The 25716-nt window shown below is 37.8% G+C and overlaps 1 protein-coding gene across 4 annotated transcripts in view; it reads right to left on the bottom strand.

Annotated features, from left to right (window-relative positions):
- Window positions 1–24524, bottom strand: part of MARCHF6 (membrane associated ring-CH-type finger 6) — a 43048-nt gene extending 18524 nt beyond the window's left edge. For 2 of the 4 annotated variants that reach the window (XM_064661282.1, XM_064661299.1), the window contains exons 1-10: window positions 24380–24524; window positions 19531–19627; window positions 18621–18694; window positions 11069–11212; window positions 9590–9662; window positions 7447–7615; window positions 5913–6105; window positions 5578–5639; window positions 3588–3620; window positions 2492–2543 (exon numbers count right to left, since the gene is read on the bottom strand). In XM_064661282.1, the coding sequence (XP_064517352.1) occupies window positions 2492–2543; window positions 3588–3620; window positions 5578–5639; window positions 5913–6105; window positions 7447–7615; window positions 9590–9662; window positions 11069–11212; window positions 18621–18694; window positions 19531–19627; window positions 24380–24398 (916 nt within the window). In that variant the 5' untranslated portion in view covers window positions 24399–24524. Of the gene's footprint in view, window positions 1–2491; window positions 2544–3587; window positions 3621–5577; window positions 5640–5912; window positions 6106–7446; window positions 7616–9589; window positions 9663–11068; window positions 11213–18620; window positions 18695–19530; window positions 19631–24379 lie in introns of all 4 variants that reach the window. The other 2 variants (XM_064661273.1, XM_064661291.1) reach the window with 2 other exon arrangements.
- Between the last annotated feature and the right edge of the window lie 1192 nt (window positions 24525–25716).

The raw sequence follows: 25716 nt of genomic DNA, 5'->3' as shown, positions 1-25716 counted from the left end.
CCCCATTTTCAGACACTCGTGTGTTTGAAACAAAATCAAGTAGTTGTTTTAGCTCACTTTGTGGTCTTCTAACCAAGCTATGAATGACTACAGAATTCAACGTCTATTTTTTTTTTTTCAGGAGTAGAGGGAAGCAACATAAAGGAAAGGGGCTGCAGTAATGGCAAGCTTGTACTTTCACCTTTTATTTTCACTCTGAGAACTACTGTAGACTAAATGTTCCCTTAAATGAAAAGTCTGATGATTTTCTCTCTCATCCTCATTTCCATATGACCAATATGTTAAAAAAAAAACAAAATAAAAGCAAACAGGAACAACAACAACAACAAAAATCTACTAGGAGAAGACTTAGCAGGACACATATTACCCTAATCAATGATCAGAACATTTTGGAGAAATAAGCAGCTACTGAGAAGAGCAAAATAATAAGATAAAATAAGATAAAAAAGATAAATAAGGTAAAATGATAAAGGGAAGAGTTGAGCTCTCCCCAGTCAGTAAGAACAAGTGAAAGAAAAGTGAGATGAAAAAGATCACACTCACAACTCCTATACCAGACTAATGACTTAAAAGTTGTATTTTTGACAGTGTTTCATGAGAATACAGTGCACAGTTTATGTTTTTTAAATAACTTGATTTAAAAGTGAATTTCTCATATATCCCTTTACAGAAGAAAGCATAAAGCAGTACAAACTCCTCTGTGAGTACTGAGATGAGCTACAGAAAATATTAATTAAGTTGAAATGAATTAATTTGTCCAAGGAGAATTTCTGGACCAGTAATTAAGGTTCCAAAATGCTTTCCTTCTATCTTCTAGAAAGTACCCCCTGTGACATTTGAACTCACCAGTACTGTAATTACAAATAACCAGAGATTTGGCGGTTGTAAATTAAGCAGTATTACTTAATGGGAAAGATACTAAAAATAGGCTTGAGAGGCACATATTAAATTCCCAGACCTCCAGCTTGCTTGGGAAAGTCATTCCCTTCTCTTCTCTATTTGTTAGTTTCCCACTTGGCAAAGCACACTTAGAGCTACTGAAAACACATCTATATGACACTTATTATTGAATCTTAATCTGTGATTTAGAAGTTTCATGGTTATTATCTACTTACCAAAAAAGCCTACATTTTATAGCAGCTAAAAAACCTCAATTAACTTCTGATAACTACAGATCAAAATAGAATAATTCTCAGAAAGAAATAACTCAAGTATTTTCCAACTCTTATTAGAACAGTTATAGTGTCTTGTGAATTAAACATACAAGACACTAATTTTTTTTTTTTTTTTTTGATCTGGTGATTCATTTCAGTATCTAGATGCTCAAATCACCGGTTCAGTGTGGTGAGCTTTACTTTGCCAGCAAAAATTTCTTATCTAGAGTATGACTTCAGTTCTTCAACCTCAAACCCTTCTGCCAAGAAAGACTACTGAAAATACCCAAAGCAACATAAATTCCTTTCTAAACTGATCATTCAGAGCAAGTAAAATTTTGTGGCATTTTTATCTGGTATCTCTTCAAATATATAAAATGCTCCATCTTGTCACTAAAATGATGCTGCTTCTACACACAGTTGTAGAATTAACAACACTAATGAGCTTGAGCACCATAATCCAAAGGCAGAGAAATTTCAGAAACTCTCAAGAGGTGCTTATATCAATAAGGCAGGTATTTTACCCTTTTAGGGTTCAAATGACTGAGAGGTATATACCTACAGTTTGGGCATTTTTAACTTTTTTTTTTTAAACCTGTGAGAAGTTTATGTCTAAGAAATTTTCCTAGCACTAACTATACGTGGAATCGGAACACAAAAATATTCCTATCTTGTACTAGAAATAGAAAGAGTCTTGCAAAGATTTAAAGCTACAGCTCAGCTTCAGCATCTACAGGAAGGAGCAAGGAAAATGGAGTAAAATGTGCCACTGATTAGAATTTATTATTTTCTAAAATGTAAGTCAGTCTAAGTTGTATGAACTAAGGAAAGATGTCCTGTAGCAATTTCGGACACAAAATGGAAGCATATTTGACAACTCTACAGTCAGCTACATTCTTGTGCACCTCCCTCCCTCCCAATACTGAGCTCCAAAAATGGATTCTTGATGTAAAAAGTGATGTAACTATATCTAGTGAAAACTATAAGGAGAAAAAAAATATCCTAGCCATTCCTCAAAGTATTGCATTTGCTCATAAATTAAATTCCATGAGATTTCTCCTTTAATTTAAAAGTATTACAAACAAATATTATTTTCTGTGCTTTGGTTGACATAGTTAAGTTTTTAGTAGATTTCCTATTTAAACCTATTCACTTAAAGAAATTTAAAATTAAAAAACTAGAAAACAATAAATATTTATTATTCATATTCCCAGTTCATTTGTGGTTCCATTTTTAGATGTCACATCTTCATTTATTCTGACAGAACAGCCTTAAAATTAACCTGCATTACACTTCACAAAGGATCTTTTTAAAATCTAAGAGCAAATGATACTTACCAAACACGAGTATGAACAATGTATTTAAAGACACCACCCAAAAGACATGTTCCTGCAAGAAGTATTGGAGAAAGAGGAAGGAAGATGACAAGGAAACAGTACATAAGTATCAGTCATTTAAACAAGCAACTTAACTTTTGTATCTAAACTTATTTCAGCTGCCTGTTATTATCAGAACTTATATATCTCCAGTTAGAGCCAAGAAATTTGCTCTAACAGAAAGACTAAAACATGCAGGACAGATTATGAAAGCACCTGTTTACATTCATGGACATTTGCCTAGATATGCACACTTACATTTGCTTCAAAACTCTTACTTTGTAAAAATAAGCTTTTATTTTAAAATCATTACAGTTCCACCTTTAAAAAGAATTACATGAAATGTGTGTGGATATTTGTTTCATAAATAAGAAAAGGTTCATCTGAACTTTTAACAATTAGTCTTTATCACAACAAATGCATTGACAAAACTGGCAGCTCTGACTCTAGAAATGACAGCATGTCTCTATTGTTTTAATATTACTTTTAGCTAAGATGTGACCTAAGCCATAAGAACACTGGAGTTTTACTTCTTTTGATATTAATTTTATGGTCAATCACTGATAACATAATTGTAAACCTAAGCCATTAAAGTTATGAGACTTCGATGAAAAAAACAAAGTCAAGAAACATAACTGAAGATCTTATATTTTAAAATCTAGTCTACACTATAAATTCATTCGTGGTGTTCTGGTGGTACCAGGGCAAATAAAAGACATCTAAATGAGAACACTATTTTAACTGTAACATAAAGAGCAAAATGTAAGGTTAGAACAGGTAAGTATTTTCAAAGTATGCTTTTTAAAAGGATCTAGCTTTTATTTACAGTGGAGTACATGATCCAAAGTTATCTATGTCTTTTAAAAATTACACTCACAACTGTACTCTGTGAAACTCCTAAAAACCCCATTTGCTCGATTATGACATCATATGAAACCCTCTTTAAAGAAATATATGATATGAAAATAGGAACCTCAAATACAATGATGTACTTAAAAAAAAAAAGATACTAAAAAAGCCTTCTATAGAAATTCTTGAAATGCGGGATTGTACTTACTAAAAAAACCAGAGATCCATCAAGTCCAAGCATCTGTGAAGATTAGAATGTTTATGTTACTGACTCATCAGAAACATTAAGCAACCTGCATCTAAAATAAGCCTCTTTCATACCAACCTTTAATGTCCAATACAGTCAAAAAGCTTTTTTTATTGCTCAACCAACAGAACCAGGACATAAATTCTTAAAGATAGAAACTAAGTTCTCATTCAACACAGTAAACTCAGTTGATCAAAGGCAGTGATATATGTGTGGAACATCTTAACACTCAAGTATTTAAATACTTCAAAGCAAACACAGAATCAAATAATTTATAGGCTACTTCTCTCCAAGACTTTGAAAACTCTGACAAAGATTTTGTATTTACAAAATATTTTAGTGATTGAACTGCTATTTAAATACATGTTTAATCAACTCAATATTAAAACACAAAAGCAAATTTTTTGTTGCTTCCTTGTTGCAAAGTATCAGTTTATGTTGCACTGAGAAAAGTAAGTTAATATTTTACTTTTTATGTATTAAAGCAACCTGTAATGAGAACATTTGCTACACTATATTTTTTTAAGTTTAGAACAAAATTGTTCTACGGCTTGGGAAGACAGGAAACAAATCCTTCATCACTCTGCACAGCTGCTTTGGGAAGCATCCACAGAACAGCCAAAAATAAAGCATCTATTAAAAAAGAAATCTCCTTTCCCCCCCACTTCAAGAGTATCTTACTATTTCGATCCAGACACTCGTACTCCACAATTACTGCTGCAAAGTTCCAGGTTCAAGGCTCTTATTTTTGTATGAGGATTTTGCACTAAGTTCCAAGATGCAAGCGCTGCACATATTTTACAAGTAAACCAAGATGCAAATATTTTTGAAAATTCAGAAAACCTGCATGCTATTTTCACAAGATGAAATAAGAGAAAAAAGCCTACCCCAATTCTAATACTAAATGCCAAATGCACATTTATTGCCTATACTGCACATTATACTGGAAATGGTTATGAGAGTATGTGGAAACTGATTTCTATATTCCTGGAGAGGCAACAGAATATTTTCAATTAGGAGTACATCAACACTTCCCAGCACATAAATTGGGTTCAGAAATGTAACTCTTTCATCTTCAAATAAACCATAGAATGATTCAGGTACCTGAATCCATATCATGAAATTCCTTTATCGTGAAATATCTCTTAAAACACATTAAGAAGCTTTCAGTCGATACAAAACAAAGATCAAGACCTGTCACTTGTGATGAAAACTATATTTATCCTACTCTGCAGTTGAGGCAACAATTATACCACAGCCTAGGAACACAGTGAGTAGTTTTATGTCTTCTGCCTCAGGCACCAGTGACACTGGTAAGTATCATGAAGCTGCTGTATCTACCTTCAAGCAGATTTTGCTGCATGTGGTGAGCTTTGAACTCAGGTGTTGGCTACTTCTAGACCAGTCACACAAACCTAGTTCTTGAGTCTACTCTATGACTACAGTGCATATGCATCTCATGCTCTAATTACAGAATTTGTGATCCATAAACAAAACAGAAGCCATGTTACACTAAAATGCTCCATCATTTTTAAAGAAACACATTTGTTTTTCACAAATTAAATTTCCATTTCACTCCTTTAGTCTATTGTTTCCACAAATACAAAAATGAAGTATTAAACAATACATAATGCAACACCTGTGCATTCCTAATCTGGCACAGCATTCTCAAAACAAGCTGCAATTAATTTCTAAACCTGACTAAGTTGACTTCAGAAAAGTCTGTGCTAAAACATGTTTTAAGCTGCTACTACATTTGAAATCAAAGAAATGCCTTTTTTGATAGTTAACAGATAACCTTGTTACCTTTAGTTACCTTTTTTAGGTAACTAAAGGCTCTTACTGAGGGAATGATATCCAAATCTGTCCCAAATGCATTTTAACACAGCATTACAAATAATTTCAAGTATGAGTCTGAATTATTAAGTTCAAGAAAATTATTCTTACTCACTCGCTCCCAAGTAAGCTCTTCTGCTGCTCGATCCCATTCCAAAGCATTCCAGTTCATGTCATCTGAGGAGACAATGGCCATTTTTACAGCTGTTAAGACTCACTCAAAACAACACGCAACCATTCCATGATATGTTTTAAATGAACAAAAAGACTTGAGTGCATAATATTCATCTTATAATTGCTGCTAGCTTTTCAGCAAGAAAATGCTTCAGCACTCGAAATTTGCAAGAGTGGGAATTTACATAGCTTCCTTGAATTATGATAGTTCTATATTCAAGGGTCTAATTACATTTAATAAGAACTAGAACATTACTGTTTTGAGTCACCTGTTACCTTGTGCTCCATTGTTTGCATCTGCTGCATCTTCTACTACAGCATCTTCTTCATCTTCATTATCCTCCTCCTCTTCATCTACTTGTTCTTCCTGAATTTCAGGGTTCTCTCCTACAACTACATTCTCAGCAGCTGGGTTAGCAGGTTGGTCAAGCACAGCATTTTCAACACCTCCATTTACAACAGCCTGAGCCTGCAGAAACAGGATTTAGCATTCCGTTAAACTCATCATCCTCTCTCCATACTTATATCCTGTATGTATATGAAATTGAATAGTTTAAAAAATGTCAATAATAGACAAGCATTACATTTGGGACCATTAAACCTTTAAAAAAAGGAAAAGAAACATTCAAATTTCTTCAGAGTAGCTGAGGTAGGAAAGGACCTCTAGAGATCACGTAGTCAACACAACTGAAAGCAGGCTCAGCTACAGCAGGCTGAGCAGTGCTGTTTCCTCTTGGTTTTTGAGTAACTTCAGAGGTGGAAACTTTACAACCTCTTTGACCAGCTTTTTCCTGCAGTTGATCACAGTTAAAAACCTACATTTTTTTTGTCTGAATGGAATTTCCTGTATTTGAATTTGAGCCTACTGCCTAATGTCCTGTCACTCAACACTACCAAAACAACTCTGTCTTCTTTACACCCTCCCATCAGGCATTTATACTAATAGACTAGTAAGGTCCCTGAGCCTTCTCATCTCCAGGCTGAAGAATTCCAACTCTCTCAGCCCCTCATCATATGTCAGATGCTGCAGTCCTTTCATAATTTTTGTTGGGTCTTCACTGCACTCACTCCAGTATGTCCATGGCTCTCCTGTACTGGGGGAGCCTAGAACTGGATACAACACTCCAGATATGGTCTCACCAGTGCTCAATAGAGGGGAACTCTCTTCATCTTATGAAAACTATCATTATATTTGGAAGATGATAATTTGAGGCCAAGCGAGCCACTCAGCAAAATAAGAATTTCTACCTCTGTCTTTAAAAAACCTGACATTTATTAAAAGAAAACAAAATTGGGAACTATTTCCTTCCTATGTGCACATATTGCTTATATCATCTCTTCTCCCATCAAGAGGCTTCTGTAAGAACTAAAGAGGTGCATGTGTGTGTTGGGGCTGAGGGAGGGCAGAGAAGCTCCAACTTCAGTGGTTTCAACAAAACTTCCAACTGGTTTGAGAAGAGTGAGTTGTTAACTCACAGACTACTGAAATACTTAAGAAAAAGACAAAATAACAGCAAGCTGATTCTTCATTCACTATGCCTGAGAATTCAGCTTTATATGCACAAAATTATCTTAAAAAATGGGTGAAGATAGAGACATAAGACCCTAAACAATGTTATACAAAACAAACAACCTCAAAAACATAACAGTGGTGTCACTATGTTTATACAGAAACACATGTTCAACTTCTGCTAATGAACAAATAAAGACACCATCCAGTAAAACAACATCACTGGGTTCTGGTAATTTATTAAATCACAAAATCACATTTTCTAAATTTATCATGAACTACTGAGCAGTTAAGTTTTACCTCATTTTGTTGACCAACACCATTGAGTGGCTGTTGTTGATTTTGTTCCAACCACTGTGGTGCTCCTCCGTGGACGATCTGTTCACGTAACCAAACAAGGCTGATAAATGCACACAGAGTGCATGTTACCACAAAACAGCCCTGCAAACAGTCAGCCAGTAAGTTCTCCCTGTTAAAGAAAAGAATAAAGCATTAATGACAAAAATATTTTGCTAGTAAAACTAAACTCAAGTCATTGTTAACCGTCACAAACAGATCCTACTAGTCCAAATTAACAAATAAACTGGCATTTGTGCAAAAAGCTGAATTTATTTATGTGTCTAGGTGAAGAAAGTATCTAGACATAATTTTAATTTAATTTTAAAAAATCTGTTCAAAGAAGGCTTATTTTAGGAAGGCTGTGTGTACATGTGTACAAATGGTTTAAAGTGCCAGGATACACACTAATTTGGAAAAGGTTTTATTTCCCTCTGGTTTGGTTTGTGAAATTAATACTGTAGTAAATATTCTTCCAAAACAGGATCTGACCAAATATGAAGAAAATTTTCAAGAGTAGCTCAGGAAAAACAATCTTTAAGAATAGCAAAGCTACTAAATAGTGACAATAGTTGCTAGGTAAATGGTTTGATACAGTAAAAGGATTTTTTAAATAGCTAGGTGCATTATATCCAGTCCACTGAAGCATTTTATCTGCTGAGCTACCCTAACCAGAAAAATGGAACTGCAGGGTTTCCCTTCAACTTTTCTACATTTCAGATAGTATTTTACCCTAGATATTATCTCTGTACTTTAAAAACCCTAATCTATCAGGTCATACATAACTGTAAAGCAGCAGCAAAACTAAGTTCAGCCAGCCAACTGAAACTAGGGTTTCATGACACGAGAGGCACTTAAGCAATCCTCATCCCTAATTTCAGGTACCTCCTCCCACTTGTTTCCACCCTTGAACTACTTGACTACAGAGAATTTACTCAGAAAACTATAGTATGCTCTTTAATAATAGGTAAGAAACATGCCACACCAGTACTCCACCATGCCCAAAGAAGCATCAGTCTGGTTCTCCTTGCAGCCACACACTTGTGCCTGCACAGCACAGTGAATACCATGGGGACATGAAACTCACAATGAAAAGAGGCTACTGAAATTGTCTCTGTCAAAGAAATAAATGTCAAAGCACAGTTTCACAGGCCATTAAAATCTGACAAATGCTTGAGTCCTTTATTTTCTCCCTAGTCTGTAACAGACAAAAGAAGAGGTGTTCAAGTTCATTTGTTTCAGATTCTTCTCAGAAAAATAAAACCAGAATCTACACTACAGACTTAACAGGAAAAATACGCTTATTAGACCAAAGCACGCATCTCTCTCCACTAGTAAAAATTAAATGTAACGTGACCTGAGATCTCAAATCAAACAGCTCAACTGAGATGACTTAGCTGAACCGCATAGAACACTCAATCAAAATTTGCTTGCTGTGCAACTGACTCTACCCAAACTGAGTTTCAGTTCTTCATGTTCGAGATAACGAAAAAATAAGAACCAGCCTGAAATTCTATTGTTTGGTGTTTACTGATTATTTAAGTAAAATTGATTTTAAAAGGACAAAGACAATATGTAACAGCAGATGGTGACTGAAGAACTAAAAATCCAAGTATCAGCTAGAAGAAAATCTGATAAAAAATAATCCCTATCGTGTAAGAGACAGAATGGATAAAATTAAATTCAAAGTATAAAAATGCAACAAAGAAAACAGAATGTGACATTAGCAACACATTTATTACTATTCTACTACGTGGCATCTGATTGAAACTGTAGGACATAAATCTTTCTAATTATGTGTAATTTTGCAGCATAAGTTTTCTTTACATCAAATACAAATCTCCATTACCCAGGGCCCACTTTGTAAAGTGAGCTTTCAAGCTCTAAAAATCCTGAATAACGGAACTTCAAAGTGAAATGATTTCTACTGTAATGCTGTTGGCTATATATTTTGTTATGCAAAGGGTAACTAACGGGCACTTGCTTGGGTAAGATGGCAGAAGGTAACAAGCATAACTGGAAGAAAAGGACACCAAGTTCCAAAGCAACCATTTTCAGGGCAATCTTACTAAAACAGTTCTTTGTATCAAACTGTTTAGGTACTTACGTTGACAGAATATCTAATGGCAGTGTCAGTAGTGAGCTCACAGAGCCAGTAAACAAGCACTTGTAGATACGACCTGCGTGAATAAACAGAAGCTTGGTATAAATCTGATTTCGGTTATAGCCTCATTTGGACCACAGGTACCCGTTTCACCTCATGTCCAACTAAATTTATGGCAAAGCAGAAAATCTCAACTTTCAGAGAATGAACAGAACCCAAGACCAGATACAACCAGTGGAACAAAGCTGTATTTATTTTAGCTGCATATTCTTGAAAAGTGTATATTCAAAGTGTAAGAATTGCTATACTAGGTTAGACCCAAGATTTATCTAGACCTGTCTCCAGCATGGTCACACTAAGGGAAGTCTAAGGAAGAATATTGAAATAGGTTAAATATACTTGCAGCAATACTTCCTCAGTACATTCTCATATGATTCATGCAAAGCAGCTCAGTTCCTGTGCCATAATATCTCATTGCTAATTAATCCGTGACAGACTTTTTTCCCCCCCTTAATTTGTTCAATCATATTTTGAACCTGTATAACCTTCTGGTATTATATCATACAGCATGGATCATCACCATTTCATTATCTGTTTTAAATAACTGTTTTATGGATTAATACTTGATGCTAGTTAATGTTAGCTTCTTACTATGATTCTTTGGTCACATAAACTTAAGAAGTAGGCTATCAGTGTATATAGTCTGCTTCAGAAAATTAGGTGATGCAAGTATTGTGCTATTCTCAAACTAGGCCTGTGCCAGCTACAAATAAAAGCACAGAAAATACTGAGAAGCTGTCTGGGGAGATGCATCTACTCCCTGCTCTTTTGTTCAGTGGGTATATTATGGTTTGTAAAGATGCACTTTCAACCATTTCCTTGACTGAACACTACATCCCTTTTACCTTTCTCCATCTTCTCTATATTTTTAGCTTGTTGAAACATCAATAGTTCTCTTTCCATCCATATTTGGAAAGTGAATTTCAAAATGGATACTACAGTAATTTAAATGTGCACTCTCCTTTCTGTTAAATTCCTTTACTACTTAATGACTTTGTTTACATTTTTAAAGAGTTTTACTAAGTAATTTGGCTAAGGAATTTTACTTTACATAGAAAAAGATAAATACTGCACTTTCATTTATAGATGATTAGAAAGAACAGGACAATTCTTCTATCCTAATATTAATAATTGGCATCAAATAAAAACTTCCATGTAGATTTTAAAGATACTTGAAAAGAGGCATTTTATTGGAATAAGAAATTTAAAAGCCCTTTCATGCATTTTTTCCTGTGTCTTAACACCTTCCTGCATTGCATTACTGGCTTAAGAGTCAAATAGGTAGAAATGAGTGAAAATAAGTGAAATAATGTCTTCGATTTTTTTTTTAATAAACCAATAATGGCCTCACAAAACTTTGTTGCAGAAAGTGGTCTATTGCCCTGTGTACAAGAGTATTATGGACAAAAAATTAATACTTACATGCAGTAAGAGGTACTACTCCCAACCATGCAAAGGCCACAAGTGTATAATGAAACCAGTATCGTATTGCTGTGCCAATACTTGTAACCAGTCCAGCAAAGATGTCTTGGATTGGAAGCCGTGAAGGCATATCTGGGGAATAAACTGTGTAGAAAAGGCACTTATGAAACTGTTTGTCCTTTAAGGAAGCATTTATGTAAAGGTGTTGCCAACTGCAAAATATTTGTATCTGACAAAAGCTTTCCAGAGCAATAAGAATATTTTACAGACTCTCAAGAGATGACTCCAAACGAAGAACAAAAAAATTTCACAATGTTACAGTTTACTGGAATGGGAAAATTAATAAATTCCATGCTAGCTTTTGACTTAAGAAAAGTTTCCTTAATAGCTCTATTTATCAACTGTAAACTCCGACTACCTCAAAATAAGCTTATGAAAAAGCAGATTCTAAATGCAGTAGCCCTCCCACCCAACACTACTTCAAAGATACCTCTGCCTATTATTTATAAACGTAGTTCATGGAAAGAGCACAAGGAACAAGAGCAATTTGCAATTTTGCAAGCTGTCCATTTGTTTGTGCTAGATAATTTAGATTCCATTTGCTATCCAACAGCACACACACAAAAAAACTCCTGAAAAATAAAAGCAGAACACAGAGGGGAAAATTGAAGGGAGTTAAATAAGTATCTACATAGATTGAAATTTACACATAATGACTTTTACTTTCAACAGGTATCTATTTCGTACCATGCAAGATTTCTTCTCAGAACATTACTATTACAGAGCAAAACGCAAATCTCTCACCCTGTATAGATATTTTCATAATAGTAAATTGTCTTGACTTTTTAAATTCAACATGTATATTGCATAAGCCCATCCCTACGCAAAAGCCAAGAAAAACGGTGATGAAGTTTCTTCTTTTGCAAACAATTAGAAGACACCTAACAATTTAATTACATTTTCTTAGTTTCTACACACATACGTATACCAAGAATTGGTAATGCACACTATCAGTAACAGATCTGAATAAAAAAAAAAGATAAACTACAGTTGGGAGCTGCACAAAGACGTTGCTGCCTGGATGTCTGTTATGTTGGAAACACCTGCACTTGAAGACTTTAACATAATGGACTATTTTTTAAAATCTCATAAACTTCTAACTACATATGGAAACTCAATTTTTATAAGAACAAACAGAAAAAAAGTTTTCCTTCCCGCTCATGGGCAATCCTTTAAGAGTCGAAGAAATACTGCTTTCTGCTGTCTACTTGCATCCCCTTTTCCTACGTTCCTAATCATCCTTTTACTAGTCTCAGTGAAGAAGCCTCTACAGGAGAAAGAAATTCTTCTTTTCTCTCCAGGGCTACCCCTAAGTTTCTGTATTGTAAAGAGAACTCAGGAACAGGGAAAAGCAGTATCAACTGGCAGAAGTACTCAAAGAATGGGGAGAGACTGGTGCATTTCAACAAGATGTGGATTGTATTTGACACAAAGTAACAATAAAAGAGTAACCCTCAGACAAATAATAACTCGTTTTAAATTTCAAAGCTCCTTATTCACCAGGTAGCTGGCAAGGAACTGGGAATCATGAAAGAAAGGACTAATAATATAACACTAGGGAAGTGTACCTGTGACAACTTAGCAGGAAATTGAAAGCAGGACACAAACATATTTTGACACTGCCTACCAATTTACAATTTTCTTGTTCCTGAAACAGATTTAGCGCACAATTTGGTACCATAGAAAATGCCAACTGAAGTCTTACTAATGATCTCTCAAGTTCACACTGAACAAACATTCTGGAAAATATCTGCCATAGGAGACAAGAAACCTTTGTTAAGGGTGCAAAAGAATATTTACTTACAGTGTATCTGTTACATATTTATGGTACCAATCAAGACAACTCACCAGATACTTTGAAATCTTTCTGATTTTCAAAAAACGTATTTTGATCAACCCTTTGGAACTGCAACAAGCATTACACGGAAAACATTAACTTGGGCTTGAAATTAAAAAAAGAAAATGCTTCTTTCAGGAATTACTGATCACTCACACAGGGAACTGTAAAAAAGGATGGTCATCCTAACTCAGTAAAGTGGCTATAAATGTTAGCAGTTCTACATACTCACTTTTCTAATGGCTCTAGGATTACAACTGAGCATTCAAATAAAAGCACAATGTAGCTACTACTCAGAAAACAAGCTATATCACCCACATTTTAATAATTTGATGATTTTTTATGATTTCAGGAGGTGGGAGTAGGGATGGGGAAGAATGTTGTTTTTCCTGTGCATCATACCTCAAAATATATAAAGCTTCCACCACTAGAAGCTTTAGACCATGATGATAAGATAAAGCCCTTCTATAAGATAAAGCCCTTCTACGTCCTACAACATTCTGGTGGGTGAAATGCAAGAATTCCTAGCATGACAGGAACCCTGGTGTGCAAGCACACTGCAGCACTGAAGCCTGCTGTCAGTGATTTCCATTGCTAATCCCCCCACTTGTGTCTGTCATCTACTGCCATTTTCTCTCCACATTCCTTTTATCCACTCCACACTACCACTTTGAGGCCTGAGACTTTGACCCACAGTATACATACCATTCACTCCCTTTCAACTTGTCCTCCTCATCCTTCCTCCATCCCTTAATTCCTATCCCACTAATCCTTCCTAACTCAGTTTGGGAAACCAATTTTCTGCATTATTTACCAGAGTTTCTCCAAATAAAAATCTTTCTACTAGAGACCAATTAAAACAATAGAGGTTTTTTTATTACAGCATGAAATTCAAACAGACTTTGGCTGAGCTTTTCATAGGTCTAGTTCGACTTCTTTGAACTGTACAGGCCACAGAAAAACTACTAGAAAGCTTTTTGGATACTCAGGTAGCACCTATGGAGCTGTTATTGAAGCTGTGAATACTAAATTTGGGTATCTGGCTACTTTCAGGAGGTGGTGTTTTGCTCCACCCTTCCTTCCCCTCCTGTAAGCCTAACTTTTCCAGGAATACAAATATTGATTTTACTTCTCCAAAGCAGATAGCATGACAAAAATCTGCTATTGCACTGACACAAACGACGTAGGAAAAACTGCCATTTAGCCTACTTCACAGAATCTCCACACTTACAGTCCTCTTACCCATAGATTTTCTATTTACTATTACACTTGCAAGCAATTTATATGCCACTGCAGTCATTCTTGTGCACTGAGCATGAAATAACACCATATAACTCATAAGTAAGAATCATTAATTTAATAGCTCACGGGTTAAAGCATGGGTTTGGTAAAACAGGGCTTGTGAGTTATTCTTTAAGTTGGACTAGATGATCTTCAAGAGACCCTTCCAACCCAAACTATTCTATGTTTCTGTGTTTTACACCCTTGAGACATATGCAGACTTTGCTCTGGATTGCTAAGGTAAAAGGATAAAACTCCACCCCTTCTCATGCAAGCCACAGGTCTAACAAACACATGAATTGATTCATATAAATCTCCACTGTGTGTATACTCTGCACCCTGGAACTGGCAGAAGACACACTGAATTCTGTGCCAGAATATAGTATTTTGTTTCAGAAGTTTGTTTTTCCAAATTACTTTCCAGAAAAGCTAAAGCTATGGACTACTGTGTTAAAGTTTGCCAAAATGAACAGGAAAAAAAAATCAGCCCATTATATCCTTCAATAAAATCCTAATTACATGATAATGGATAAACCCAACAAAATGGGTCACTCAGCATAATTACAAAGTTCTTAAAGATTAAGAAAAAATTGAAGATCAAAAAGTTTCAAAGTGTTCCTATGAAAACATGCAATTATTAAGTGATGTTTTTTGCACAAGTTGCTTACAAATATATAATTGAATATTGAATTATGTCAGAGTGATACTCCTTTTTCTTTACCTTAAAATTTACGAACCATGAACTCTTTCCCATTAAGATAGCTATGCTAGTCTCATCTGGAAGGTTTTAAGATGATCAGAAAATATCAAGGCTTGGATTAATTAAAAATTAATGAGTTAATTGAAAAAACCCCAACCTTAAGTATTGAATATGGAGAATCTGAATGTGCTGTAGGCTAGCTTAGGAGCTCAATCAATCCAAATGATTCACAGGAAACCATGAATCATTTGTGCTCCTGATCCAACAAATTTTCATATTAACAGCTACAGGTGAACAAAGGCAGCAAACAACAAGAAAGGAAGAACAGTAACAAACCAGGACTGGAACAATAAAAATAGTGAGGTCCTAGTGCATTCAAGCCTTCAATTAGTAACTTTGCATGCACAAATCAAAAGCTTATGTCAGGTTATAATAATTCATAAATGGAAGAACACCCTGCCCATAGGACTTCCTTAATTTTTACAATCTTTGTATTAACTAAGCTTGTGACATTGTATCAATCACTTACCAGCAATGCAGCTGCACCGGAAGCAGAGAAATGAACCCATCCCAATCTCTAGCTAAAGATCAGGTTAGTCTGCTTCCATATTTGTATTTTTGACAATATTTATGTTAAGGTTACCTTCTACAGAAAGGAGAAGTTTTGAAAACTGTATTTTCTTGAGAAATACAGCCGTACCTTCTTTCATGGGTCAGTGCTTATGAATGTTTAGTGTAACATCAATAAAAGTGCATCCTTGCACATGACAAAGGAGAGCACATGTGGGGAGGGAAAGAATACATAGCAGTTGCCCTTTAAAAACTCAGAAAGAAAACTTAAGATTTAAAAATGAACAACCACCTTGACATAATTAAAAAATGTCCAAAGCTATTTTTTATTTTTAATAGTTGTATTAATTCATAAGTTGAAGAACTGCAGAAAAGGAATTAAATTTAAAACATAAAAAACTTAGCTTTAAAGCATTCATTTGAAAATCGAGTCATTTGCCTACATGACTAAACACATTTAGAGAATGATGCTATTATTCAAAAGAAAAATCCATTCCTTTGTAGTCCTGCCAAGATGCAAGTTAAACCTTCTCCTTTTTCCTTCCTTCCAAACAATAACTAAACTAGCAGTTCAGGTACTAAAGAAATCACAACTTAAAGAATAAATGCACTCAAAATAGTTTATGAATACTTCATACACAAAAGTTACACTTAGCAAGGGATCATTTTTGACAGAATGACAGCCTTAACAAGCAAACCAAGCTCAATAACAGAGGAGTTGTTGGTATTCCTGCACTATTATTCTCAACTTAGTGCCTGTATGTTGAAGCACAGATATTAACTACATACATGTGTTTGTTTGACCACATCTCGTGGTGAATTAATTTATCTGAAAGTGGCATGGTTACACCTGGCATGGTTATAGGCCAGATCCAACTTTGCTTGCCATGACTGGCATATACATCAATCCCCTTTCTGCCTTATCATTCTCTCCAGCACCTGTGACTCTTTCCCAGCTCCCACAGGCAGATCCAGCTTCCAGACTGGAAAGCCCTATTATGTCTCAAAGAAAGGGGTAAGACAAACTAAGGAAACTGTAACTGCACAAACATTGGCTGCAAGGAAACAATGAAACAAGACACTCTGGGTAGAGAGGGCAGGAGGAATCTGTGCAGGGGACCTGACATGTTGCTATCACCGTGTGCAGCACACTGCAATGTGGAAAGCCAAGAAGAACACATTATCAGCTCAGGCTGCTCAGTCAGGGGAGTGGCAAGTGTGTGACAGGAGGATAAGGAGCCCTTTCCTAGAGGCTGAATGTGGAGGAAGCACTCTATTGCATGAGGAAGAAAGAGGTTCACTTACTATCAACGTCAAAGCTCCTACGATAAATGGTAAATTGTTAAGCCACAGTAACTCAACTATGTTTTCTCACATCTGTAACCTACAATTACATTACAGGCTGTGCTGCTAACAGCTGTGTCAGTCAAGGATTAGCTTCTGCAGGAACACCTCTGTTGATAAGGGCAGTGACTAAGCTTTCTCTTATCAATAGCAACACGCGTATAAAGTGTATTTCATTAGAACGACTCATCTACGTTTTTCCTATATCCCAAGGAAAACACTATACACCTTTGTGGTCTGTTTTGGTTTTTGTTTTGGTTTTTCTATACAAAGCTAGAAAGTCTTCTTTCTTCTTAACAACTAATAAATCACCGAAATGCCATTTTCTGGTCTTGCACACTAAATTCTGTAGAGAACCTGGTAGCAGAATGCAATTTTGAAAGTGGCTAATAACTGGGGATCACTGTTAATTTGCAGAGCTTCCAGAAAGAATCAATGTAATACCTTTATAAAAATGTTTAATAAATAAAACCTGCAAACAGATGATCTCTGTCTTACATTCCTTCTACAGGTCTCTGTAGTATTTAAAAATAATAACCTGAAGCATTTCAACATAAAATATGCTATTATCCTCATAAGACAGACTTAACATTGCACATTTCACTGCTGGTCTAATGTGCTTAATTAATGGTTAGCAGAAATGCAAAATACTGAGTTTCAACATATAGAAGGATGGCAGACCATGGGATTTTTGGAAAAGAAGATACATGAACTAAACCACCTTAGCCTCAGTTTTCTCTACCAAAGTACAAAACTAGTAGGGAAAAAAACAAAAAACAAAAGTCACAAAAAAACGTGAGAAGGAAGCAGGAGATGGGATGAGTGACCAGCTACCCTGAAAAGGAGCTTTGATTTTTATTGTAGTACACACCTGAAACAGTCAAACCATCATCTTTCCCAGCTCAAGACAGCTTCTACAGTGAGGATACTCATCAGTTTAAAAAAAAATAAATTACTTATCTTCAACATGAAGAACTGAGTTCAGCAATTGTAAGGAATAAATCAGCACAGGTAAATGTAAAGAGAAAAATGTAGCATAAAACCCACTACCTGCTCAACAGGCAGTAAGTTGGTAATACTAAATAAAAAGCCTAGCCTGCCACCAAGCCAAAGGACCTCACCTATTTCTACTACAATCAGTTAAAATGTAATTAAGAAGCCTCTGAGAACTATGTAAAGATACAGTAATTCTTCATCATAAGTTGCCTAACCTATTTAGCTGTATCTAACATAAAAGGCAATGTAATACTGGGTAGTTCCTGTATCTTGACTGAAAGGGAAGGGGAATAATCAGACTTTGCATTATCTGTCAGTGTCATTTGACCTGAAACTGATCGAAGTCAAGAGGGAGTGTTTCAGGTACATCATTGAAAGGTAGCTGAAAACCGGTGTTCAAATTCATATTTTGCTGTGGTTTCACTTTACCATTCAGGCTTGCAAACACTCAAATTTATCAATGAAGCTGAAAACATGCCATACTCTGTAATGCTGGCAACAAAAGAATGGGACTGAGGCTGTCAGAAAAGGTACAGAATAATACTTCTTTTATGTCTCACGCAAGATTATGAAAGAACCAAATTATCCATTATTTAAACATTTCACACAGTATGCAATAATATGCATAAGAACTGAAATTCAAACAAGAATACAGAAGTTAAAACACAAGTTTTGATCTATCATCCTGAACGAAAAAGTAATCACTTCATACATACTAAAAGAAAAAGAAATTCTGAAAAATAGGAGCAGTAAAACATACTTACTTGGTGTGAAAGCAAATCTGTGCTTACATAATTCACAGTATTCTTTTCTGCTGTGTTTAAGCCACTGAACTAAGCTGCAATAAAAAGTGATCATATTAACACATGTTATATATCTCTCTGCCCTATCCCTCCACTAAGGAAAACACCAATTCTCTGTTTTCAAACATAAGTCAGGATATTGGTACTGTCAAGCAGGACATAAATTAGCACGTTCATTAAATCCATTTAGGCAATCAAGGAAGTTTGAAAAAGTAAAAAAAGGTAAGCTGACATACATAATTTACATCATTGATAAAGTAAATTCTTTAAGTACATTATTGATCAAAGCAGATATTCTGGCATGGACACCCATTAGTGACACCAGTTCTTATCAATACTTCTAGATATGACATATAGATGCACACAGCTAAGATTTAGAACTGTTGTATTTGTGAAAGAATGGCTACTAAAATACCATCAAAAGGAAATGTGTGCTATAGACTAGAACTAGAGTTTTCATTTCAGCACTTCCTGATAAAACACACACCTCAAACCACTAAAAAGTCCTAGGGTATTTTTATTTCTTGCTATGATTTTAGATGTTGTTTTTATTCACAGCTATAAATGGGCAGAAAATGCCCCAACATACTAATTTTTCTGCTTAGTTTTCATAAAGCTGACATATGATCAGAACTGTAGTCCCAAACACAAGCATTTATCACTACTTTCTTTCCGTATATAATTAATAATTTTTTGTGAATTGTAATGAATCATTACGTAAAAAACATCAAACCCCCTAACACATTTCCACTGAAAATTGGATTTTTCTTACTAGTTAACCTGAAGACTCTGCAAGTAGTGTTTTTAGAAACATGCTATTGTATTTTAATTTGAAAAAAAAAGTTAAGAAAGCTACAGGCACAGAACTCACCATTCCTGATGAATAAATTTAATACTGCCAGTACACACACATGGATGATAGAGGGGTTTCTCAGGAGTTCCTTCAGACCGACAGACTCTGCATATATCTGCTGACAAGGACAGAAAGCTTATTACACTACTGCTTAAAGAACTCAAATGTACAAGACAAATTATACAATTACATTCTAGAAACTTTGCCATGTAGCAAAATGAAGACAGAATAAACTGGAAGAGAATGAAAGACAGATTTCATCAGACGCAAGACAAATACCAAGAGATGAACAGAAAAAACAAGAATGTTACTCGCTTGATCACGTTATAAAAACTCAAGACACGTCTTACAATATTTTCAAGATTTCCAGAGAACAGACACCGTTAAACTACAGGAGGAGGTGTTTTTTTGCCTAAAAAGTTATTGTTAAAACAACATACAAACCGTTAAGGATAATCTTCCTGAAAGTGGAGACTTAGAAACAGAAAAATTCAATCTGAATTTTGAACAAGTTAAACATACGCTTAGCAGAAGAGATTTAATAATGTCCAACAATTACTTATATAAGTCATTTGCTACTATTGAACCTAACGTGGATGTTTCTTTGGTGCTCTTGATTAAAAGGAAAAAAACCCATCATAATAGACATAGGTATTTTGTGAGTTTGCTACCTAAGTTGAATAAAGCCAACCATTTAGCAGTCTACGGTCTAGTCACAAGAGAAAAGACATTTTCTATTTCATAATTACTGTAACATTTCAATAGGTCCTGCACCTTCCTTATTCCCTATTTTTGATGTTTTCTTACAACTACAGGTTGCGAGATGTTTTGTGGACAAAGAATTGAGCGTAAATCCCTCCCTCTAAAGAACACATATTTATTTTAATACCATTCAGTCAGCCACATGATTAAATAGAAATAAAAATCAAGTATTTTATCTGCTTATCGATAGATTCATGGTATCTTCCCTTTACTCCTCCCTTTATTTCTATTCAGGAAATGAACATAAAATGCCCATTTTTATAGCTTAGGATTTTCTCTTTTGTTGATTATTTCTGTATCAACCACCGCCCCACAAACCTGCAAGAGTATAACACATACATACCAGAGATCATTGTCAGAAAAATACTAACTGAAAGTACTGATGTAGGAATACTGCAAATATGCAATTTCAAGTCTGAGTCACCTATCTTTGTTCTTGGTCAAAATCTTCAAAGGTTAATGCTTTTCTACATAAAGTTCCAAAAGATACCAAAAATTAAATTATTTTTTTCTAATAAAGAGGTCACAATATGACCATAAACATAGTTTACGCAGTATTAGAACAGTTTCTACACATAAAGCATAAGAATTTAAGTGATTCAAAAGGAAAAAACCCCACACAATTTCCTATCTATAAAAGTGATATTTGATTGAATTCACTCATGAAGCACAAAAACCTACAACTAACAGAAAGAGGTATTCAATATCACATCAGTGATGCCACAAAGAGACATAAAGAGCACTTCTGTCACAGCCGTATTGAGCAACAACTTATCACTGCAAACATCAAGAGTCCCTGGTTTCTCTGCTGATAAGAATGACCAGAACTACTACTTCACCTAACAAATGATTCTTTTACCACAAAGAGCATTTCCAGATGGCTGCACAGGACAGGTCTCTTCAGCTGACAGGCGAGCTCTACCCACTCGCTGTGGCATGCCCACCTCCTCCTGCATTCTTTCCAACAGAGCTGTTCCATTACAGCAAGTTGACAACTTTGTACACTAGATTGGCCTCACAAAGCATCGGACGAGCGCTACGACCAGCACAGGAGACAGAATGTGAAACCAATGCTTTAAGGATACTCTCTGGCATGAAAACAAGTTAAAAGTACGCTGTTCCCTGAAAGATGCCCATTGCTCTCTGAATCTGCTCATTAATGGCCTGTTGACTCTCACAGCCAACTGTTCACTTATTCTGAAAACTGTTGGGAAAAAACATAATTTGCATTACTGAAAGCAAATTAATTCTGTATTTGAGAAAGGATTGCCTTTGTCAGTTTACTAAAATAAGTTAAACCTGAATTTTATTTTTTCAAAGGCTATGAGAATTTTGAGATATTTCTACTTGTTTTATAACTCCAAATTAACATATTATGAGTGTATTGGTCTGGGCTGTTAAGTAGCCAATAGCTTCAAATCAATAAACCCCACTGAGGGTCAACATGTAAAACTATGCACCTTATGACCTCTGCTGTGTTCAGAGGGAATTCCACCGTGCAATAGTCACTATTTTTCTATGTGTACACACACTTTGCATCCTGTTCTTCATGCACGTGTCTTGGAAAAAATGACCTTGACTAATACAGTTCCTTCCTGTTCCCCCTGAGTCTATGCCTATCACCTCTCTGAATTTCAACACTGGAATACTGAAAAGTGAAGATTATTTTATTTAGCAACAAACTGATTTAACTAGAAAGAACCAGAATTACCTCTCATCAGCAAAACATGGTATCTGGTGCTTTTGAGTGCTACAGAGAAGCAACTCTTAGATTCATCCTGAGGTGAAGTAGCTCCCACTTAGGTCTGACATTATGACCCTAAACTGCCTCTTATCTGACCTCTCACCATCCAGTTCAGTTTGCTAACTCCACAAGACAATTCAGTCAAGCACGAAACCCATCAGTACCACAATGACCACAATATTGTTATCAGACTATCAATAGCTAGGAAAGTCCATCTGACACTGTGTAGCAGAAGCTGAGGCACACATTATTAGAGCATGGATTTTCTCTTCCTTAAGGCACTAACAGAGTCTTTGCTGCTGCTGGTGGTGTTTAAAGCTTTCTAACCTTGGGAAGCCTCTTTGGCGTTCTGGCAAGCGGCATGAAGGTCTAATAGCGGGAACTGAGGTTTGAAACTGTAGAAGAAGTTGTAACATTCTAGTGGTATTTATGGAAAGTGAGTATATAGACGAGTTACTTTCGCACTACTACACAGAGCTTTTGAAGGTAACATTGGCAAGACCACAATATAATATCTAAGCCTGCATATGTACGTGTGTTTATACATAAAAAAACCTCAGAAAAGTCCAAATTCTAAGTGTAGAGTTTAACACAAAAGTTTAGTTAAAGAAGACAATGCTTTAAGATGTAACTAACAACTCGCTTTTCTTTCTCTTCCTGGTCTTGCTGTTCACCTACTTAAGTCAGGTATGATCAAAGTCTACCACTGGTAACAGCCTCTAACAAATTATCAACTATGCTGTTTGAATTAACTCCACTGAGACAGATTTACCAACTGCTGGAGTTGTGGAAAATCGGCTGGTTGTTTCTCAGTATCCACTTCCAAGACTGTGGAAATCCAAGTTTTCTGGCCAAGTGATCAGTTCACTTTGTTAATTTCATCAGTGTGACTATTGCTCTACAGAGTTGCAGCAAGCAGTTTTAAATGTTAGATTTTAAAGCCACTAATATTTTGATAAACCATCAGTGTTCATGAGTATTAAAGATGTCTACAGCACATTCCAAGGGACATTACTACAAAGGTGCTGTCTTATTCCGTCCAGTGTTTCATGTTTTTCTACCTTTTTTTTTTCTTTTTAATCCTCTCAAGCTGGAAAATCAAGTGACACCAGACAAAAAGCTACATTCAAAATGATGCCAAAGCAACAAAAGCCAAGACACAAAACGCTTTCCTTGGAACTGCCTTGCTACTGCAATATGTGTTTGTCCCTATTGCTTAAGATGACAAACAAAGCTCTAATACTGCAATAAACACAGCACAACACACATCCTTTATTTATTTTTGTTTGTGCTACAATATGAGGTCCTGCTTTATGGAAGTTCTCCAGTATCATCCTGAACTAAGTAGTCCCTCATTGTACTCCCTCTCACTCTCTGGAGACATTCAAAACGCACCTGGAGGCGTTCCTGTGTAACCTGCTCTAGGTGACCCAGCCTTGGCAGGGGAGTTGGAGTAGATTATTTCCAGAGGTCCCTTCCAACCCTAACGATTTCTGTGATTATCCGAGCAGAGCAAAAGTGCTGACAAAACATATCCACATTTGATCTCAAGTAAAGCCCTTAAAAATGGAAAACCCCTTAAAAATAGAAACTACACATTTAAAAAAAAAACCCCAACCCCCCAAAAAACATGACCGTGATCTCTTTGACAGCTTCTTTTTTAAAAAGAACTTACTATGTATCAGTCTACCGTAAAAGAGACAGAGAAACACGCCAGCTCCTGCATATTTCAATTTTTTCGAACAGATTTTCCAGCACACACAACAAAGTTAACCTTGCACAAGGAGCAGCAGCTGCTATCGCTATGCGGCCGAGAGCGCACATTTAAGCTCCGCTGGGTTACAGGCAGGGTGGGACAGGCTCGGCGGCCCGGAGGGGGCTCGGGGCAGTGCGCTCCCCGCCCCAGCGTGCGCACCCCGCCTGCCGCCGCTTTACGCCCCCCAGCCCCCACTTTCCCCGAGCAAAACCGCAGCCTCCGGCGGGCCCCGGTGTCCAGGTGCCCCGGTGCGGCCCATCCCAGCCCCGCTCCCGGTGTTCCCACAGCACCGCCTCCCCTTCCCTCCCCCCGCGATCCCCGGTATTATGTAAGGGGCGCCGCGCGCGCCGCCTCACGCACTGGCTCCCCTGGCCCGGCCCGGCCCGGCCCGGCCCGAACCGAACCCCGCGGGCCCGGCCCGGCGGGGAGCGGGGCCCGGGCACCTGCAGCCCCGGGACGCGAAAACCCCCTCGGGCGCTGACAGCCCCCCCGCCCGCCCAGCGGGCCCAGCGACGCCCTCCCTGCCCCGGCCCTCCGCCCTTGGAGGGAGGCTGCCCCGGCAGAGCCCCCGCCCGGGGGGTCGCGGCACCGGGCGATCGCGATACCTTCCTCGGCGGTCTCCATCTTGCCGGGCTGACGCAGCGCCGGGCGGGCGGGTGGTGTGAGCGCGGGGGGCGGGGCCGCGCGGAGCGGACGGACCGGCGGCGCCGGTGGGGACAGAGCGCCGCGCCCGCCCGCCGCGCGCACCCCCTGCCGGCCGCGGGGACAGCGGGAGGCCCGGGAGCGGGGCCGGAGCGGGGCCGGGCCGGGCCGGGCCGGGCCGCACCGGCCCTCGGGCAGCCCCATCGTCGCGGGACTGACCCGCTCTGAATCACGGAATCACGGAGTCAATTAGGTTGGAAAAGACCTCTGAGATCATCGGGTCCGACCGATGACCGAACACCACCTTGTCAACGAGACCGTGTCTCCGAGTGCCACGTCCAGTCTTTCCTTAAACAGCTCCAGGGTCGGTGACTCCACCACCTCCCTAGGCAGCCCACCCCAACGCCTACTCACTGTGAAGACATTCTTCCTAATGTCCAACCTGAACCTCCCCTGGCACAGCTTAAGACTGTGTGCTCTCATCCTGTTTCTTGTTGCCTGGGAGAAGAGGCCGACCCCCACCTGGCTACAACCTCCTTTCAGGGAGTTTGGAGAGCGATAAGGTCCCCCTCGAGCCTCCTCTTCTCCAAGCTAAACAACTCCAGCTCCCTCAGCTGCTCCTCATCAGAATTGTACTCCAGACCCTTCACCAGCTTCGTTGCCCTTTTCCAGACCTGGTCCAGCACCTCAACCTCAATTCTTGAATTGAAGGCCCCAGAACTGGACACAGCATTCGAGGTGCAGCCCCATCAGTGCCAAGTACAGGGGAAGTATCACTGCCCTGGTTTTGCTGGTCACACTCTTTCTGATACAAGCCAGGGTGCCATTCGCCTTCTTGCCCACCTGGCCACACTGCTGCCTCCTGTTCAGTCTCTGTTGATCAGCATCCCAAGGTCCTTTTCTGCTGGGCAGCTTTCCAGTCACTGTGCCCCCAGCCTGTAGCACTGCATGGGGTTATTGTGATCAAAGTAAAGGACCTGGCATTTGGTCTTGAACCTCTGTCAGCTCCCGGCCCTGCCGCTGTGGGCAGAAGTGGAATCAGGGTGGTGGGACAGGGTGGCCGGCAGCTGGGTCCATGCTAAGGGCAGCAGCCGTAGCGGGGAAGAGCATGGGAGTCAGACAAAATGTAGCCAGAATTGGTTCTGGATTCTACTCCAAGGTCAAAGAGAAACACTGCCTTCCTGGATGAAGTCAACCAGGCTTTTGGGACAGTCAGTGTTCCAGGGATCAGGAATGTGTAAGCAGCCCTAGAAACAGCCCTCCTTATCCTCCTCTTCCTCAGGGGCAAGTGGTTACCTGT

The sequence above is a fragment of the Pseudopipra pipra genome, chromosome 1 (genome assembly GCF_036250125.1).
Source record: "Pseudopipra pipra isolate bDixPip1 chromosome 1, bDixPip1.hap1, whole genome shotgun sequence".
In the NCBI taxonomy this organism is placed as follows: Eukaryota; Metazoa; Chordata; class Aves; order Passeriformes; family Pipridae; genus Pseudopipra; species Pseudopipra pipra.
The sequence above is the reverse complement of the archived record's forward strand: the minus strand, read 5'-3'. Positions and strand labels throughout refer to the sequence as shown.